Genomic DNA, 19978 nt, shown 5'->3' on the forward strand with positions numbered 1-19978 from the left:
TGAGGCACATGTGATGAGGGGGTTAACTTTCATTAGGTGCATCCTACCATCATCATCATGGAGCGTGAGTGTGTGAGGAGTTTAACTGAACGGCTGTAGGAAGTGGTGGGGTGAGACAGTGCATGGGCACGTTAGAGCCACAGGCTGGGTCAGTATCGGTGGGTCCACCGGTAACCTCGACCCTCTGACCTCAATGACTACCGCCCTGTCGCCCTCACATCGGTCGTGATGAAGTGCTTTGAAAAGCTAGTCAGAGACTTCATCACATCTTCACTGCCGGCCTCCATGGACCCACTGCAGTTTGTATACCGCCACAACCGCTTCACTGATGATGCAATTGCACATCTGCTTCACACCACACTGACCCACCTGGACGAAGGGAGGGGAAATTATGTTAAAATGCTGTTTGTCGACTACAGTTCAGCATTTAACACCATCATCCCCTCCCTACTCACTACTAAGTTGGGGGATCTAGGACTGCATACATCCCTGTGCGACTGGATCTCCAACTTCCTAACAGACAGACCACAATCAGTACGGGTGGGCAACTGTGTCTCATCCACCCCCACCCTCAGCACTGGAGCTCCTCAGGGTTGTGTCCTAAGCCCCCTGCTCTACTCACTGCACACCTACGACTGCACAGCCACTTCCAGCTCCACCATCATTGTCAAGTTTGCTGACGATACCGTTGTCACGGATCTGATCTCGGACAACGATGAGAGGGCCTACCTGGAGGAGATTAAACACCTGGAAATCTGGTGCCAGGAAAATAATCTCCTCCTAAACGTCAGTAAGACAAAGGAGCTGATCGTGGATTGCAGCAAGAAGCAGGAGCGGCACTACCAACCTGTGAGGATCAGTGGAACCACGGTGGAGAGAGTAGACAGTTCAGGTACCTTGGTGTTCACATCTCGCAGGACCTGTCCTGGTCCCGCCATACCAACTCCCTGGCAAAGAAGGCTCGTCAGCGTCTTTACCACCTCAGACGCCTAAGGGACTTCAGACTGCCCTCCAAGGTACTGCGGAACTTCTACACCTGCACTATCGAGAGCATCCTCACGGGGAACATCACAGTCTGGTTTGGGAATAGCACCAAGCAGGACAGACAAGCACTCCAAAGAGTAGTGCGTTCAGCAGAGCGCATCACTCACACGGAACTTCCTGACCTGCAGACCATCTACTACAAGTGGTGCCGGACCAAGGCCAGGAGGATTGTGAAGGACCCCACCCATCTGAAGAGGAGTTTCTTCCCACAGGCCTTTCGGGCCCTGAATCAGGGAAACTGATAAACTGTGGGGACCACCACCACCATGTAACATAACTGTAAATATATAGATATTCTATTACCACCATGTAACATAAAAACTGTAAATATGCCATTTTACAAAATGGATCTGTACATTCTGTACATTGTGTACATATATATATACACACAACTATATACACTGTACATTGTGTATATAATCATAATATACATATATTGCACATACATTGTTAATATATTTTTGTACATATATAGAATATTTCTGTATGCACCCATTTTCTTTTTCCTCAGTTTGGACAGAGCACTCAACCATTTCACTGCGAGTTATACTGTGTATGACTATGTATGTGACGAATAAACCAAACTTGAACTTGAATGTTTACAACATCTCTGACACCGGCACTTCCGGCCCCTCCGTATACCACCCACGTGATGGTCTGTCTTGTACACGCAGCGCACACTCGTGGGGAGCGGCTGCTTCCGTTGTGCAGTCACACATAAAATAAATTGGAGAACCACGCTGCGCAATGGCTGCGCTAAAACGGGAACAGGTGCGTTTCTGCTGTTTAGGCAACTTCCTGAATAAATCACAAAAATACAGTTCGTTTCCACAAGACTTAGAAGACGTTATTTTGGGGTCATGGTTCTTAAACAACAAAGAACGAGCAATCAAACGCTGGGCGCTTCTGAGGGCATTAATACTACTGCAGTGAGGGTTTGAAGACCCAGAGATCCTCCACCGGAACGTGCATGTCCGCGTCTCACGCCCTGTCTCATGCATTTATCCGCCCTCGCGGATTTAACGTGCACGTTCTCGAGACAGTCCGCGAGGCCGAAGGTGTGCTGCCACCGTGCATCTAGGCTGCACGCGGCGTTCCACCGCTTCCGTGGTCCGTTTGGCACGCGGGCGGATGTGACGACATAAAGGGAAGCGGAGTTATTTAGTATCAGATATTAATTCGCACGTTACATACGACACAAGTGTTGAATTGTACGTGTTTTCCACGTTAAGCATGCGTCCCCGGCTATGACCCTTGTTCTGCAAGGCATTAAGATCAGTTACAGAGCCCCGGAAGGCGCGAGCCCGAACAACGGGATCACATAATCCGAACCCTGCTTCCGAGCGCGAGCGGCGGGTATCAGATGCACGTAAACCAAAGTGCCGGTCTTAACTGCTCGTGCACCTCCGGTATCATATATTGGAAACGAGTCGATCTTAAATCGAGTCCCCTGCAGCCGCGTGGCGTCGTGTATTTGACGTGATGACGTCGGTGACTTTTGTAAACACGGCGGAACGTACGTCCACGAGCCTGCCCTCCGGAGATTCGGCACAACGTGAGTAAATGAAACCGGTTTGCCCTTATTCTTGACATAACGCAAAGCGCTGTTTGCGTTTCTCCAGGCCGGTACCGAACAGTTCATCGGGAATACAGCAAACGTGTGTACCGAGCTGCCCTGCTCGCAGACGTCGAACCGTGTGCTCTTTGTGATAGTGACCAGTCGAAAAGCGGAGCTGAGCCGTAGTTCCCCTCCTAGTCTTCCCCTCCTAGTCTTCCCTTCCTAGTCTTCCCTTCCTAGTCTTCCCTTCCTAGTCTTCCCCTCCTAGTCTTCCCCTCCTAGTCTTCCCGTGGGCTGTGATGTGTGGAGGTTATGTTTTTCTGCTCGTCCACACCTGTGTAGCTGCATTCAGGAATATGTGGCCTGAACTGGACTCCTCCAGACTATTTTAGGGTGATCGGCTATGATAGTTCTGTTTTGTGTTTCCAGCTTTTGCATAAGTTTATATATAATTTAAGGCACATAAATGTTTCACCCTAAGCCCTCTGCCAAAAATATCTAACACTGTCTAGATTTGTGGCTTTTTCCTCTTAGATTTTTAAAAATAAATCAGACGAAGACCATTAACTATGTGATTTTAACTTTTAGGTGGGCCTCTGAGCAGGGTGGAGCCATCTCTCTAAGATGGAGCTGGCGGAGTTGCCGCAGTGGGAAATGGCTGTCTACTGGTTCCTGTCCTTCAGCTCCCACATCTTCTCTTTCTATCAGCTTCACAGGTTCTCTAAAGGTATGGGTTCTCTAAAGGTATGGGTTCTCTAAAGCGTTTCTGTCACATATGGAGGGGTTGGACCCCAGCAGGTGGCGTGTTGCTCTGCGCCTAGCTGAACCAGAGGAGTGGGGAAGTAATCTTTTACAGTGTGGGTATTCCGACACAGACCTTGTGACAGAGACGATCGCTTAGGAAGGTTAAATTGGAGCTTTGGTCCGGTGGTCAGAGCTCTTGTTTACCTCCGGTCAGCCCTGGGTTTGAGTCCTGGGTAGGGACGCTGCCTTCAGCCTTCGTCACAGACCTCAAATCCAAAACTGATCTTTGTAACCGCTTGTAATCACTAATTGAACAGTTGATGTAACAGCTTGGCCAGTAAGACGTCACGGTGGCCTCCTGGATAAACTGAAGTCGTCCCATACTGGATCTCCAGTGCTGTGGTCTGCAGCCATGTACTGCTACAGCCAGACTGACAGTATAAACCAACCCTGTGATGTTTTCCTGTAAGGCCTGAAACGATCGTCTCATCAGCCACTATTGTTACTGTCATGGCAAAGTCCCTCAGCCCTGCACCTTTCTCTTTAACACCTCAGACTTTCCCTACTGCCTCACAGTAAACGCAGACCCTCCAGTGTTAGTGAGAAGGGTGTGGCGTGACCAGGTGTTGGTGGGTATGTGTAAATGTCTCGCAGCAATCAAAAATAAAGCACAAACAACTTAGAACTAAATGATATTGGTTCTGGAGCTAAATAGTCTGGAAATACGGAAATAGTCCGCTACCAAATGATGCTAAGGCCGTGTGAGTATATGGGTAAATATTATCGTGATGCTGGCATTAAAAAATTACCCTGTATTATATATTAGAATTACAATGCAAACATATTGCAAACCAAATGATGCTAAGGCCGTGTGAGTATATGGGTAAATATTATCGTGATGCTGGCATTAAAAAATTACCCTGTATTATATATTAGAATTACAATGCAAACATATTGCAAACCAAATGATGCTAAGGCCGTGTGAGTATATGGGTAAATATTATCGTGATGCTGGCATTAAAAAATTACCCTGTATTATATATTAGAATTACAATGCAAACATTGCAGAGCTGCATTGAGCCCTCTACCAAGTTGCAACATGTGCTGTCAGCATCCAGACCAATCACAGAGGTTCCAGGTGTTGTTGTATTAAAAATGACCGTCTCTACAATAGCTGCAGGTCAGTACAACTTTGGATCCTATCAGGAGTCAAACAGCAGGGCTTTGCACCGCCGGCCAGTCCCAGGCTTGTACCAGGAACGTGGACCCACAGGTGGCAGGACCCCAGCCTGACGGTGTCTCTGTGCTCCCAGGGGCGGCAGGACCCCAGCCTGACGGTGTCTCTGTGCTCCCAGGGGCGGCAGGACCCCAGCCTGACGGTGTCTCTGTGCTCCCAGGGGCGGCAGGACCCCAGCCTGACGGTGCCTCTGTGCTCCCAGGGGCGGCAGGACCCCAGCCTGACGGTGTCTCTGTGCTCCCAGGGGCGGCAGGACCCCAGCCTGACGGTGTCTCTGTGCTCCCAGGCGCTGTGACTGGTAGACAGAATAGTATTGGGAGTTAATGAACTGCAACAGTGGCTGTGCAGATGGCAGCTTGGAGACTAAAAGACAAAGTTTTGAGATTAATTCACAAAAATGCCATGGTGTGTGTGTGTGTGTGTGTGTGTGTGTGTGTGAGTGAGAGAGGGAGAGAGAGAGAATTAGATTGAACGTATGTCTGCACATCTGTTTTGCAATTCCATCTTTTTTTCACAGTGTCTAAATCACTTTTTAAATAACCTTAATGAAAAACAAACAAGTCCAAAATAATCTCTGAGTCCTGGAGCATTGTTGGGGAGGTTGACTGCCTCGTTGTGTCCTTCTGCTCTGGGCAACTTTACACCGCCACCATCAAACTTTTAGAAATGGAAGTCTAGCAAACTTCACGTTTGGCTTGACCAGCCGGCCTGAAGGGTGTTACCTGGGCACAGGGTGGCATAGCAGGCTGAAATCCTGTTTCTGGGATGCATCATCCTGGTTTCACTCTTAGAATGACTCTCCGTGTGCCGTTCACTACCATGTGCGCTCACGCATGATCACAAGCACTCTGATGGTGGATGCTGTGCTTTAGCAATTAATATTTCCTTTTGTCTAGTTCCATTTGTCACTAGTTAAAAGAAATGAAAATGAGTGAGCTGGCGTTCGGATATACCTGTTTATTTTGAGTTTATGGTGTCCTTTAGCTTTTCTCAATTCAGTTTGGATGGGGTGCGTAAGGCAACAGTGCAGCCACTGGGGGGCGCTGTAGGCCCATTCCTGATCTCAGCTGTGGTTTTGTTTTTTTAAATTCTTCATTACCTAGTCGTCTCTCATTGTTTGTGTGATGCAGTTTCCAGCCTGATGCACCATGGAGAAGGGCCTTCTGTCGAGGTGATGAGGGGAGCAACCGACCAACCAGGAAGAGAAACAGAGGGAGCAAAAGATAGAGAAATGGAGGGGATGGTTAGAAAAAGAGTGGCGGACATTGCAATGCAGGGAGTGAGATGTTTGGAGAGGGAAAGTGAAGAAAAAGACTGATATTGTAATGCAGGAAGAGAGAGGGAGAGATCGTTTCAAGTTCGGTTTATTTGTCTCATACACAGTATTACTCGCAGTGAAACGGTGGAGAGTGCTCTGTCCAAACTGAGGAGAAAAAACGGGTGTATAGGGAAATATATATCTATATATATACAAAATATATTAACTATGTACAATATATGTATATGTTTATATACACAATGTACAATGTATATATGGATATGTATATGTATGTACACAATGTACAGTTCCATCTTACAATTGAATATTTACAGTTACATGATGGTGGTGGTCCCCACAGTTTATGTTTCCCTGATTCAGGGCCCGAATGGCCTGTGGGAAGAAGCTCCTCTTTAGTCTCTCCGTCTTGGTCTTCAGGGAGCGAAAGCGCTTCCCTGACCTCAACAGCGAGAAGAGCCTATTGTTGGGATGGGTGGGGTCCTTCACAATCCCCCTGGCCTTGGTCTGGCATGTGCAGTAGATGGTCTGCAGGTCAGGAAATTCTGTATGAGTGATGCGCTCTGCTGAACGCACCACCCTTTGGAATGCTCGTCTGTCCTGCTTGGTGCTGTTCCCAAACCAGACTGTGATGTTCCCTGTGAGGATGCTCTCGATAGTGCAGGTGTAGAAGTTCCGCAGTACCTTGGAGGGCAGTCTGAAGTCCCTTAGGCGTCTGAGGTGGTAAAGACGCTGACGAGCCTTCTTTGCCAGGGAGTTGGTGTGGCGGGACCAGGACAGGTCCTGCGAGATGTGAACACCAAGGTACCTGAAACTGTCTACTCTCTCCACCGTGGTTCCACTGATCCTCACAGGTTGGTAGTGCCGCTCCTGCTTCTTGCTGCAATCCACGATCAGCTCCTTTGTCTTACTGACGTTTAGGAGGAGATTATTTTCCTGGCACCAGTTTTCCAGGTGTTTAATCTCCTCCAGGTAGGCCCTCTCATCGTTGTCGGAGATCAGGCCCATGACGACGGTGTCGTCAGCAAACTTGACAATGATGGTGGAGCTGGAAGTGGCTGTGCAGTCGTAGGTGTGCAGTGAGTAGAGCAGGGGGCTTAGGACACAACCCTGAGGAGCTCCAGTGCTGAGGGTGAGGGTGGATGAGATACAGTTGCCCACCCGTACTGATTGTGGTCTGTCTGTTAGGAAGTTGGAGATCCAGTCGCACAGGGATGTATGCAGTCCTAGATCCTCCAACTTAGTAGTGAGTAGGGAGGGCATGATAGTGTTAAATGCTGAACTGTAGTCGACAAACAGCATTTTAACATAATTTCCCCTCCCTTTGTCCAGGTGGGTCAGTGTGGTGTGGAGCAGATGTGCAATTGCATCATCAGTGGAGCGGTTGTGGCGGTATGCAAACTGCAGTGGGTCCATGGAGGCTGGCAGTGAAGATGAAATCTCTGACTAGCTTCTCAAAGCACTTCATCACGACTGATGTCAGGGCAACAGAGCGGTAGTCGAGGTTTCTTCGGGGCGGGAAGGATGGTGGAACGCATGAAGCTGGATGGAACGATACTGAGCGTCAGGGAGAGATTGGAGATGTCCGTGAATACCGGGGCTAGCTGGTCTGCGCAGGCTTTGAGGACTCTCCCGCAGATACCGTCTGGTCCCACCGCCTTCCTGGTATTCACTCTTTTGAAGATGTTAGGAGAGGGAGAAGGAGGGAGGGAGAGATGTTAGGAGAGGGAGAGCAGGGAGAAGACATGTGGTGTAACTGCAGGGTTCCCTTGATTATTCAGCATAACAGGAAAAACTGTTGTCCAATACTGACCACACATGCGCGCACGCACAGTCACACACGCACGCACGCACATACACTCACACACACACGCGCGCGCGCACACACACACTCACACACACGCGCGCACGCACTCACACACACACACACTCACACGCGCGCGCGCGCACACACTCACACACACGCGCGCACGCACTCACACACACGCGCGCCCACACACACACGCACGCACGCACACACACTCGCACACATGCACGCACGCACACACACTCGCACACATGCACGCACGCACACACACATGCACGCACGCACACACACATGCACGCACGCACACACACATGCACACACACACACACACACACACACACACACACACAGCTATGAGTGATGTTTTGCTTGGTACCAACACCACTACATGCCTACTAAATGGTTTATAGTAGAACAGACCTGACTGGTCCTCTTACAGTACAATGTTTTCATCCCATTAGTGTAAAAAAGCTTATATACTAGTTGTGTGTTCCAGCTTGTAGACCTGGACACAGCCACACACAGATATGCATGTGAAGCAAACATGCTGTGTGTTAAGTTGTGATGTATACTGTGGTTGGAGGCTGATCACCGAGGCTCTTTTGGTGCCTAATACTTGTGATGTCATTTCCTGTCATACTCAGAGACACAGACTGGCATCACCTGTGTGGTGGGAGACCTACTCTTACTGAGTAATAGTGACATCTCCTCGAGGGCATCCATCTGTCACAACAAGAAGTCTGTGCTGTGATGTCATATCTGGGTGATGTCATGCCAGTGTGTTTGTGTGCCAGCAGAGCATGAGAAGAGTCTGGACAGGGAGGTTCATCTGGAGAAGGGCTTCCTCGTTTGGGGTTACAAGAAGGTATGACACCGTGGAGACAGATCTCACACGCTACACTTCATATGCAGACAATTAGGGGGAAATGTTCTATGCAAATGAGGTGAACACAGTGCTAAATACTCAAATATTCATATTTGTCAAAAATCTTGAAATATGGTGTGTGTGTGTGTGTGTGTGTGTGTGTGTGTGTGTGTGTGTGTGATTTGTGTTTCTTCAGGACCCCACAGATTTTGAGTGGAGCTTCTGGAATGAGTGGGTGTGGCGTTCTCTTTTCTGCTCTCTGATTGGTCACACTGTGGTATCTCGACTGTGTGGTGTTTACCTTCCCCAGGTAAGCGTTGCGCTAGGTAGCTTCAGTATGTGCTCTAGATATCCACTATGTCCTGTATTACCTCACTTTGTGTGTGTCTGTGTCTTTGTTACAGTGCAGAAAAGCCGTCCTCACACTCTACGGCATGGTATCGGCCTGGTGGCTTCTGGGCTTCAAGGGTGTGGCTGTTCTAATGCTCCACCTTAGCGTTTCATTGGTTGTTGCTCAGCTTCACAGCCCCACCCTCTCGTGGGGGTGTGCCATCCTGCTGCTATCCACGCTGCATATCAGCAGTCTGCAGGACGTGCAGGTGTGTCAGTGTTCTCCAGGGTTAAAGGATCGTCCATCTGGGACGTGTGTATGCCCAGGAGCATGGACATATCCCCAGTCCTAAAAGCAGAGCAAAGACTTGCTCGACATGATTATGGATGATGGGCACCCACACTTTTAATAAGAACCCACAAAACCAGCAATGTTCCTTTAACTGTGCAGTGGTTCCTGGACTTTTTTCCTTGGAGTTTAATCCCCTAGAATGCCCGCTGACGTGCACAGTAGCAGTGGCGAGGGGGTGTGCAGACAGCGGCGCACGCTGCAGCCGCCCTTCTGTGATCCATGCTTGGTTCGACCCGGCAGCCGTCTGGTTCTGGTTTACTATGCCCCTGGGGCATGGTTTATTGCTCATATTGGCAATCTGTGCAAACCCGGACTGCCTGAGATTGGACAGAGTTGCCGAACCCACAAACCTTTCCAGGAAAATGAAGCTCCTCAGAGAGGACGGAAAGAAGGCGCTTGGTCAGAATTTCACAAAATGTCATGTTTAATCAGCGGTTCTGCGCCACAGGACGGCTTCGGTCCGGTAGCGCATGGCTCACGGGCTGGTGTGCATGTGTGCGCGCTGCCTCCACACTCCTAACTCTTCTCAATCACTCCTCTCCTCTTTTGCTCTTTATCATTTTCTCTCTCTCCTTTATTTTCTTCTCCTCCCATGTTTTTATCACACACACATCACATCACACTGAGAGGATGTCACATAATCCCTCACTCGTGTCAGAAATCTACTGATACAGGAGATCAGTCTGGATTACCTTCTGTAAATCCAGGCAATCTCTAACAATGCAGCATTTAAAAAAGCATTTCTTAGCTCTGTTTACAGCATTTAAAACACACACATATGCACCCTGTAATGTTTTTAACCAGTAATTTAGTTCTCTGAGTGGTTTTGCCGCAGTGTGACTTAATCTTGCTCACTCCTTCCCACCCATCTGTTTCCTCTGACCAATCAGATGGTGGGATTGTCTGATTGACAGGGGTCCTTAGATACTTGTCAGGACAGGGAAGTGTGTTTGTCTATTGATTGATTTGATTGACAGGTTGTTTTCTTTCGCCCCTCCACCATCCTGCACATTCACCTGTCACATGGCTTTGCCTCCGGTGCATGCAGATGAGTGTGACTCACGTCACATGCAAGGCCTCAGCATATAACTGGAGGAGCCATGCTAAAAGAAGACAGGAAGTGAAACGCATTTTTATGATGTGCATGACCGTTATAAAGTGATTCAAAAATAACATTGGAATAGACATTTTGCTACCAGGGAGGGTGAGGTGTTGGTTATAACCTTTCAGAAAAAAAGACTCATTTCCTGAGGATAAGTTTTAAATTCTTTTTATTGTACTTAATAACAAAACTGTGATGGATAATGAGTTTCCAAATTGCAATTTAACTTAACATGAAACATTGGTCCCGTCCCGTGTCCGTTGGAGCACAATCTAACCGCCATTACCTCTTCATATCCCGAGCCTCTTTTGTTGAGGGACCATTTAGCTGTTATCAGGGACCTTGTGATTCAACAAAAGACGGTGTGAAGGAAAAGCCATTAGCAGATGGTACAGCAGGATGTAGCTTTTATCTTCTTCCCCTGTGTTTCTATTAGCGGAGTGGGTATCGGGTGGATTTTTGCCGTGCCGATAAAGAGGGTCGGAAAGGGATTTGTCACTAATTTTGCCGTGGATCTGTCCCAGAACAGGCTTAGGATAAAGCGTTAAATATACTCGGCAGTGTGGCTTAGGATACAGCGTTAAATACACTCGGCAGTGTGGCTTAGGATACAGCGTTAAATACACTCGGCAGTGTGGCTTAGGATACAGCGTTAAATACACTCGGCAGTGTGGCTTAGGATACAGCGTTAAATACACTCGGCAGTGTGGCTTAGGATACAGCGTTAAATACACTCGGCAGTGTGGCTTAGGATACAGCGTTAAATACACTCGGCAGTGTGGCTTAGGATACAGCGTTAAATACACTCGGCAGTGTGGCTTAGGATACAGCGTTAAATACACTCGGCAGTGTGGCAGTGGCGTAGCTCAGGTTGGACACTGGCCAGCACTGAGACATAGTCAGAATGACACAGAAGACATGATGAAATAGGGACTTACAGAAATGATTTTATGTTTGGTAAAGTGTTGAGTAAACAAAGCAGTGTCCATGATCATCATCCATATACTTTCCTCTCTTCTTTCCCCCACCAGCCCTGGTCTCCTTCTCTCCACTAGGTTTTTTCACCTCTGTGTATCAGGTATAACTGTAAGAATACCATTACTCCGACCCTGGGAGAGCTGTGATATATGGAGTAATAAAGATGGATTTCTGCTAGCCAAGGCAACCCATCTCCGTGCAGCTGTAGGAAGTGGTGCTGTCAGCTTCTCCGTGTACGAGCGTAAATCGTCCTTCTCCCTGACGCCATATTCTGGCCTGGCCTTGTTCGGGCGTATGGATTTCAGTACGTCGTACTGTGCTTGGTGATCTGAGCAAAATTCTGTGACTTGGGAAGTTTGGTGACCATGTAGCTCCAATTGAAGCCTTTCGTAGGTTGTAAATGTAATCAAATGTTAATTAAAACTGGACTTTTGATCTCGAGTCACTTTGTGCTGAAGAGTTTATTAGTTTTGGTTTGGTGATGTATGCCCTTTGGCCTAAAACCTGGACATTCAGATGCTTTCTTATAAAGTGCCCAGCGCCTGTATATGTGGGTGTTCGTGAGCCTCTCTGTTCAATTTATTAACTATAAACATCAGCGCTAATGCTAACTGTGTTGCACTTAAAGTGCTGTAGCAGCTTATGCTGTCGGCATGGTAACCATGCACTCTCCCAGGTCAGGAGGGAGAGTGCATGGTTACCATGCCGACAGCATAAGCTGCTACAGCACTTTAAGTGCAACACAGTTAGCATTAGCGCTGATGTTTATAGTTAATGCACCCAACCATGTCTTTGTTGGTATCTCTGCAGAGAGCCTGGTACGACTCAGAGGAGCGATACCTCCTCCTGCTCTTCAGCACTGCGGTGTGTGCGTTACGGTGCATTAGCTTCAGCCTGGAGCTCTGCTGGAGCCCCCTGCTGGCCGGAGGACCAAGCGTCCGCTGCCCCTTTGTGCAGTTCAGGAGAATGAAGGAACTCGCAACTCAGCTGAGCAGTCTGACTAGTTACTGTTTCTATCATCCTCTGTTCTATAACGGACCCGTCATTACCTACAAAGACTTCAGCCAACAGGTCAGCCAGGACAGTATGTACATATTAAACATCAAATATAAGAATCACAATAACCTGCTCCTATGTTGACTAACACACTCTAGCACTTATTGTAGTGTTTTGTTTATTACACTGATGTTGTCTAACAAACTCTAGCACTTATTGTTTATGATGACAGTACTCAGTGAACATGACCCCAGCTGTCTAAATCATGTGAGGAAAAAGGTCAGGCAATTACAATCATTTGCTTCTGAAAATTTGAATGCTGTATGAATGTGCACAATTTGGAAAATGAAACTCTCCACCGTCATTATATGAACAAATCAGAAATACCGATCCAGCTCAACTGTATATCACTAGTCCGAGCTTGACGTTACCCGAGTCGGTAGTCTGCTGTGGCTCATTAAAAACTCCCGTTCAAGCAAACATACCCACATGGTTCGGTGCTGTAGAACTCTGAGATGTGTGTAATTTGAACAACTTATTGTAATTCGGACATGTCACTGAAAGAAGAACTTTGATTTCATATGAGCTGTCTGGTCCTGAAGGATCTACTTCACGATTTGATTGCCTAAGGGCTTAATTAGATTTAAAAGTTTTACTCTGTTGCTTATATTCAAGTCCGTCATGAATACTAGCTTACCACAAAACTTTAAAGTATACTTGTGTGTTTGTGTGAGAGAGAGAAAGCAAGCAGGTATATATTGTGTGTGAGAGTGAGAGAGGGAGAGATAAAGCATGTATGTGTGTGTATATGTATGTGTGTGTGTGTGTGTGTGTGTGTGTATGTATATGTATGTGTGTGTGTGTGTGTGTGTGTGTGTGTGTGTATATGTATGTGTGTGTATGTGTGTGTGTGTGTGTGTGTGTGTGTGTGTATATGTATATGTATGTGTATGTGTGTGTGTGTGTGTGTGTGTGTATATGTATGTGTATGTGTGTGTGTGTGTGTGTGTGTGTGTGTGTGTGTATATATACACACACATAGTGAAAGAGGTAAATGCTGGTTGCTGTTGACTGCATGACAGGAAGCAGAGTAGTGCTGAGCTCATTAGTGTGAAAAACACTGCAGAGTACACACACACACACACACACACACACACACACACACGTGCTACTGCAGAGTGCAACAAAATGTTTACAAACCTAAATTTCAGTTGTTGCACCTTATGTTTCTTTTCTGCCAATCATGCTCTCTCTCTCTCTCTCTCTCTCTCTCTCTCTCTCTCTCTCTCTCTCCCTCCCCCCCTGCAGATAGAAAGGCCGGTGTGTAACGTGTCTGCACAATGGCTTTTGGCCAAACTCTTGCGAGTGTGTGTGTGGTGGTGTTTGGCTGAGTTCATGATCCACGTCATGTACATGCACGCGATCCAAAACAACGAGACCTACCTGCACATCCTTTCACCCTGGGCTCTGGGTAAGACATTACACACACACACACACACACACACACACACACACAGAGCACGTCAGCACAGTGTGCATATTTGTCAACATGGATTAATCAATCACTCGCACTGTCCAATCAGAGGACATTCTGCATGTGCTGTTATGGCATCGACCAATCGGAGATATTTGCGGTTGAAAATTCATACATACATTTTCTTATCCAAATGTATTTATTACGGGTAATCGTATCTAAGAATTGTAACCATAGTCATTCAATACATTGAAATGATAGTACAGATAATAACTTTCAATGTCATAGTTTGTATTTACATTATAAAGCCATAATATTCACCTTAATATGTGATCTAAAAAAGCTTTGATGAATTACCATAAGTTTTCATAAAGTTCATACTGAAGCATTTTTCCCTATTTTGTCATAAATGGCAAGTAGTGAATGATACACACACACACACACACACACACACACACACACACACACACACACACACTGGAAGCAGACAAAGAGGTGGGCATTATTTCTACTGATTTCTGGAAGTTGCTGTTATCCAATATGGTGGTGGCACCGAGGGAAATCAGTGCTCTCTCTCTCACACACACACACATACACACACACACACACACAGTGTTTGGATAGTGAGAGTAATGTTTGTGGTGGACAGTGCGATCTGGGTGTTGAATGTGTTAGCCAAGGGTCAGACTGCTAACTCAGAGCCTCCAGTACCCATTCGTGTGTGTGTGTGTGTGTGTTCTCCTTAACTCCTTTCCCATCTATCGTCCAGCTAAAGTGTTGCTTTCTTTCTTTTTCTCCTAATGGGTTTGTCAGTATTAGATAAAGTTTTGGTGGATCATTTACATTTACGGCATTTATCGGACACTCTTATCCAGAGCGGCTTACAGAAGTGCTTTGTCATTTCCTCATAGAATATCCTAGTACAGTAGAGTAGGTTGGAGTCCAACATACCAATGAACTAGAATACTGTAGAATACGGGGATGAATGCTGATACCTAGAAGTACAAAACACATATAAGCTCTATAACAGACAGCAATCAGTGCAATAAACAATAAGTGCTAGAGTTTGTTAAACAACATAAATAGTGCCCTACAATAAGTACTAAATTAGTCAGCCAATATGTGAGCAGTGTCAGTTGTCCTTTAAATATTCCACGAATAGATGGTCTTCAGTCTGCGTTTGAAGACTGCAAGGGACTCTGCTGTCCAGACAACAAGTGGGAGTTTCTTCCACCATGTTGGAGCCAGGACAGAAAATAGTCTCCATGCTTGTCTCCATGAGACCTGAAGCAAGGTATTTCAAGCCCAGCTGTTCTTGAGGTTCGAAGTACTCGAGGTACAGATCGGACTTTGACCATTGACCTCATGTATGAAGGGGCTGGTCAATTTTTGGCTTTGAAGGCAAGCATCAAGATTTTAAATTTGATGCGTGCAGCTACAGGGAGCCAGTGAAGGGAGTGCGGCAGTGGAGTAACGTGTGAACCAGTCATGAAGATCAGTTCTGCTGCATTCTGGACAAGTTGTAGAGATTTGTTGGCTCTTAGAGGAAGACCAGCATTTAGCGAGTTGCAGTAGTCTAGCTTTGAAATCACAAGAGACTATGCAAGCACCTGGGCAGCTTCCTTTCAGAGAAAAGGCAGAATCCTTCCTATGTTCCAAAGGAGAAATCTGCAAGACCTGGTTAGAGTAGAAACATGAGTTGAGAACAGCAGCTGGTTGTCCAAGGTTATGCCCAGACTACGGGTGGCTTCAGATGGTGATACCAGGGGGTTCTCGAAGGAAACTGTGAGGTCATGGTGAGGGTTGGGAGTACGTGGGATGAACAGAAGCTCAGTTTTACTGGGGTTAAGCTTCAAGTGGTGGGCTGTCATCCATGACGCAATGTCAGTCAAGCATGCTGAGATACGTCTGGAGACCTGCGTGTCAGAAGGTGGAAAAGAAAGAAATAATTGAGTGTCATCAGCATAGCAGTGGTAGGAGAAGCCATGAGAAGATATTACATCACCAAGAGAATGAGTATACAAAGAGAAGAGAAGGGGGCCCAATACTGAGCCTTGTGGAACACCAGTGGAGAGTCTACACGGTTTGGATGTGGATCCTCTCCATGTGGATCATCGCAAACTTGGTGAAGTAAATTTGGTGAATCTGGTCAAATGTTTCACACTCGATGAGAGTGCACGTCTGTCTCTTCAGTGTCTCTGCTTTCTGGACAGCTGTGATGTCTGCTATCGGCCGGTCTGGGTGTCCAGGCTGTGTTCGCTGAGTCTGGACTTTGTCAGCATGGTTCTGTGTTTTAATATCAGTCACTGTGTAAATGGTACAGTCTATTAGTGTGTTGATGTTTTGTGGCCCGATAACACTGCATTACGCTGTGTGTGTGTGTGTGTTCCAGTGGGTGATGAAGTTTAGTTTGGATTTCAGGTTATTCCTGATCAGTGTTTGATATTGAACTCAGTGTCAGGACTAGCTGTGTGAGGGGACACTTTTCCTCACTCTTGGCATTGTGGTAGGAATGAAAGTCTGTTTTCTCTCTGTCTATATTTAATTCAATTCAATGTAGCTTTATTGGCATGACTGTATCAGGTACAAGTTTGCCAAACAAAAGCTGAACGTGCTCTGTGGATATAAGAGTGGTTTTAGTTTAATTCCAGTTTTATTGCTGTGTCCATATTCATGTACAGTTTTGCCAAAGCAGTATTAGAGTAAAACATGAATGAACCTTTGCAATATTAAAGAAATTAAGAGCCAGTAATAATTAATATGAAAAGTGCTTTAATTATGACAGAATACAAAGACATCAAGATGAGAGATAAAGTGGGGAAAGAACAGAAAGTGATGAGGGAAGACATAACAAATATATGGAGGCGTTTCCGGCTGCAGGGGGCTTGGCTCTGGCTGTTGTGCAGTTCTTCTATGTGAAGTACCTGGTGCTGTTCGGTGTGGTGTCTCTGCTTGCCCAGCTGGATGGGATCCAGACACCCCCCCTACCTCGCTGTGTGAGCATCGTTTACAGCTTCCGAGGCATGTGGAGGTGAGGCTTGCGCACACACATACATACATACACACATACGTGTGCGCGCGCACACACACACACACACACACATACATACATGCGCACACGCATACACACACACACATACATGCATACACACGCACATACACACACACATACATGCGCACACGCATACATGTGTATGCGCACACGCATACATATAAAAAAAATATATATATACATATATATATATGTGTGTATGTATATATATATATGTGTGTATGTATGTATATGTATATATGTGTGTGTGTGTATGTATATATATATATATAGATATGTATATATAAATAAACACACACTTATTTCCACTTGCATAATTTCCAATCATGAGCACACACACTAACCAAACCACACACACACAGACATGTACACATGCATAGACAAATGTATACTTGCACATGTGTACCCATGTGCATAAACACCCCCCAAAAAACCCCATGCGCACACACATCCATGCACAAATACACAAATACATGCATAAACACACGCATGTATGCACACCTAAACAAGGACACACATATTCACACACCACAGTAACACAACCTCACACACACACGCACGTTTATGGTTTGTTTATGTAACACTACCCCCTTGTTAACCTAGTGTGTTTTAGAAAACAATGATTTATGTCCAACTTCAGCTCCTCATGCACTTCAACTAATTCAGAGCTGCCATTCAGTGAACAGGAAGACCAGTAGTAATACCAGTTCTGTCCTGCGTGGGGCAGAGCTGCTCTTCACACTGGGCTGTTTGGGTAAGGAGAGTCAGTAAGGAGACCAGTGCATTCCCTCCGAACCATACAGACACCCGTGGATAAATGGCAGACCCCTCCATGTAAACGTCAACACGCGCGGTCTTCCTTATTTTGCGCTTAAATGTCTCCCATGGTGCTGGCCTGATGTCGTTTTAGCACATCCTCAGTCAGATGTTTGGGCAGACGTCGCGTGACGGCTTGTACAAGGCTTGTGAGCATTCTGCCACACTTCAGACTGAACTCTGAGATGTTCTGTAATGCTCTAATCTATGCAGTGAGTATTCTGGAGACTTCTAGAGTGGAAAATTATGTTGTTTTTAGAGATTCTTGAATATTCTAGAATGTATATTAGGAATTCTTGGGTATTCTGGAATTAAAAAGCTGATTCCCAGAACATTCTAGGATCTAAAGGGATGTACGGATTTTTGAGCAAAGCACTCCTGGAGTGTCTGGGGAGTGAAACTCTTATCTAGTGTGTGTTTGAGTAGATACAGACAGACTGGGAGTGAGGCTGAGATGACTATGATCAAAACTGTAACCACAAACACTGGCTGCAGTGTTTCATTGTTATTGTGGCAGGAAGGTTTGTAACCTCCAAACTGGCAATACAAGTGCAGAGAGAGAAAGAAGGGAATGAAAAAGAGAGAGTGAAGAGGAGAGAAAAGAAGAGAGATGTATGGAGAGAGTGAAAGGACACAGAGATATGGAGAGAATGAAGGTGCGAGAAACAGAAGAATGTTTTATGGATCAAAGTAAACAGGAACCTATTAGAAAATGAGGGATATCTGTTTATGTGCAATTTATAACCCTCCCCTGAATTCTCCTTATTACTTAAAAGAGAACAGAGCGTGAAGAGAGAAGGGGAGGAGTGAAAGAAGAGAGAGAGAGAGGGAGAGAAGGAGAGGGAGTGATAAGTGTCGATGATTTATGGATCAAAATAAACTAGAACCTATTAGACAGTGAGGGATATCGGTTCTTGTGCGGTTTCTATCCAAGCCCCAAACACCCCTTATTACTTTAAAAGGCATTTGAAAGTCCTCAAAAACAAATGAACCATTTTGGGAATTTGGGTTCCATTCTGCTCTATGGTGATCTGAATGCCAGATCTAGAGGAGAACAAGACTTTAACTTGTTTAGGAAATCAACCAAACACCTAAACAAATCCCTTTCTGCAACACAGGTATGACCACGCAAAGACACGGCGGTACAATAATGAAAATGGAAAACGTTTGTAAAGGATGTTGCTAAAGTTTTGTAAGGACCAGGTCTGTCTGCTGTAAACGGCAGGATGACAGCGGATTCCCTGAGCAGATTCCCTAACAGCTCAGCAGTGTGGTAAACTGCACCATCACACATGTATCCTGGCCATATTAACACATTCATATCCGATCTGGTTGCAAAGCATGACATTATAAAACAGTACTACAATCTGTTGGAATCCAAAATGTTTAGATAAAACTAACAAAAAGGAAGCAGTCAGCAAACAGTGGGGTTTGAGGCCATGATTACAAATGATCTGATCTAGTGGAGAAATCACTAACGTGGGGAGGACCAAAGACAGACCCCTGGGGTACCTCTTGAACAATAGAAGCAACGGATTATTTTTTGTATTCCTATCGAAATTCATTATTGTCTATTAGTAAGATATTGTAATTGGTTAAGACAGTAGACGGTCTAGAAATGAGTGTGTCCTGATTTTCACTGCTGTGAGTGTGTCCTGATTTTTCACCTGCTGTGAGATTCAACTGTAACTGACATCCATGGAAAACAGCTGATCAATTACAACTCTAAAGAGAGCAGATTTATTACAGAGTGTGTGATCTGTCTCTCGATGGCATATAATTCCCATTAAAAAAATTCATATCGATTTTTGTAAAGATCTTAAAAGTTTGTCGTAATACAGGAAATCTGGCATGCAGAGCAGAACTGGGTGAATTTCCTCTTTCTTGCCGCATGTTAAAAAAGCTTTGAAATTCCTTTGACCCAGGCACACCCAGACTCTGATTACACACCGTAAATATGAATAACGGCCTACACACACCCTCAGACCCATCAAAGAAAACCATCACCATCACAATTTGTTCCCTCTACCCAGTCAAAACCACAAAAAATTGAATAACTGGATCGATAATATATCTTCAATTAATACATTTGAATGTTATAAACTGTGAACAGATAACATGGTGGTAGATTAAGTGATTAAAATTGAAAGTCCCAAGGAAAGCCACACCGTAACAACGTATACATTTAGTGGCCATGACCTGTGAGAACAGTGTCATAAGAGACCCTGAAAGTCCAGAGAACAACAGACATGCGGTTAGCACGGCCAAATATACACACAGCTCACACAAGACTTCTTACACTCATAAAAACACTGAAAATTCTGAGGGGAGCACGATAAGAAACAGA

The 19978-nt window shown here is 45.7% G+C and overlaps 1 protein-coding gene across 8 annotated transcripts in view; it reads left to right on the plus strand.

The window, feature by feature from the left end:
* hhat (hedgehog acyltransferase) overlaps positions 1-19978 on the plus strand; it is a 67937-nt gene that overhangs the window by 1111 nt on the left and 46848 nt on the right. For 2 of the 8 annotated variants that reach the window (XM_035532689.1, XM_035532690.1), the window contains exons 1-7: positions 2186-2599; positions 3191-3329; positions 8461-8531; positions 8728-8841; positions 8936-9130; positions 12104-12364; positions 13598-13760. In XM_035532689.1, coding sequence (XP_035388582.1) covers positions 3227-3329; positions 8461-8531; positions 8728-8841; positions 8936-9130; positions 12104-12364; positions 13598-13760 — 907 coding nt within the window. In that variant the 5' untranslated portion in view covers positions 2186-2599; positions 3191-3226. Of the gene's footprint in view, positions 1-1686; positions 1816-2185; positions 2600-2671; positions 2703-3190; positions 3330-8460; positions 8532-8727; positions 8842-8935; positions 9131-12103; positions 12365-13597; positions 13761-16643; positions 16795-19978 lie in introns of those variants that run through there. The other 6 variants (XM_035532686.1, XM_035532684.1, XM_035532688.1 and 3 more) reach the window with 6 other exon arrangements.

This window comes from Electrophorus electricus, chromosome 13 (genome assembly GCF_013358815.1).
Source record: "Electrophorus electricus isolate fEleEle1 chromosome 13, fEleEle1.pri, whole genome shotgun sequence".
In the NCBI taxonomy this organism is placed as follows: Eukaryota; Metazoa; Chordata; class Actinopteri; order Gymnotiformes; family Gymnotidae; genus Electrophorus; species Electrophorus electricus.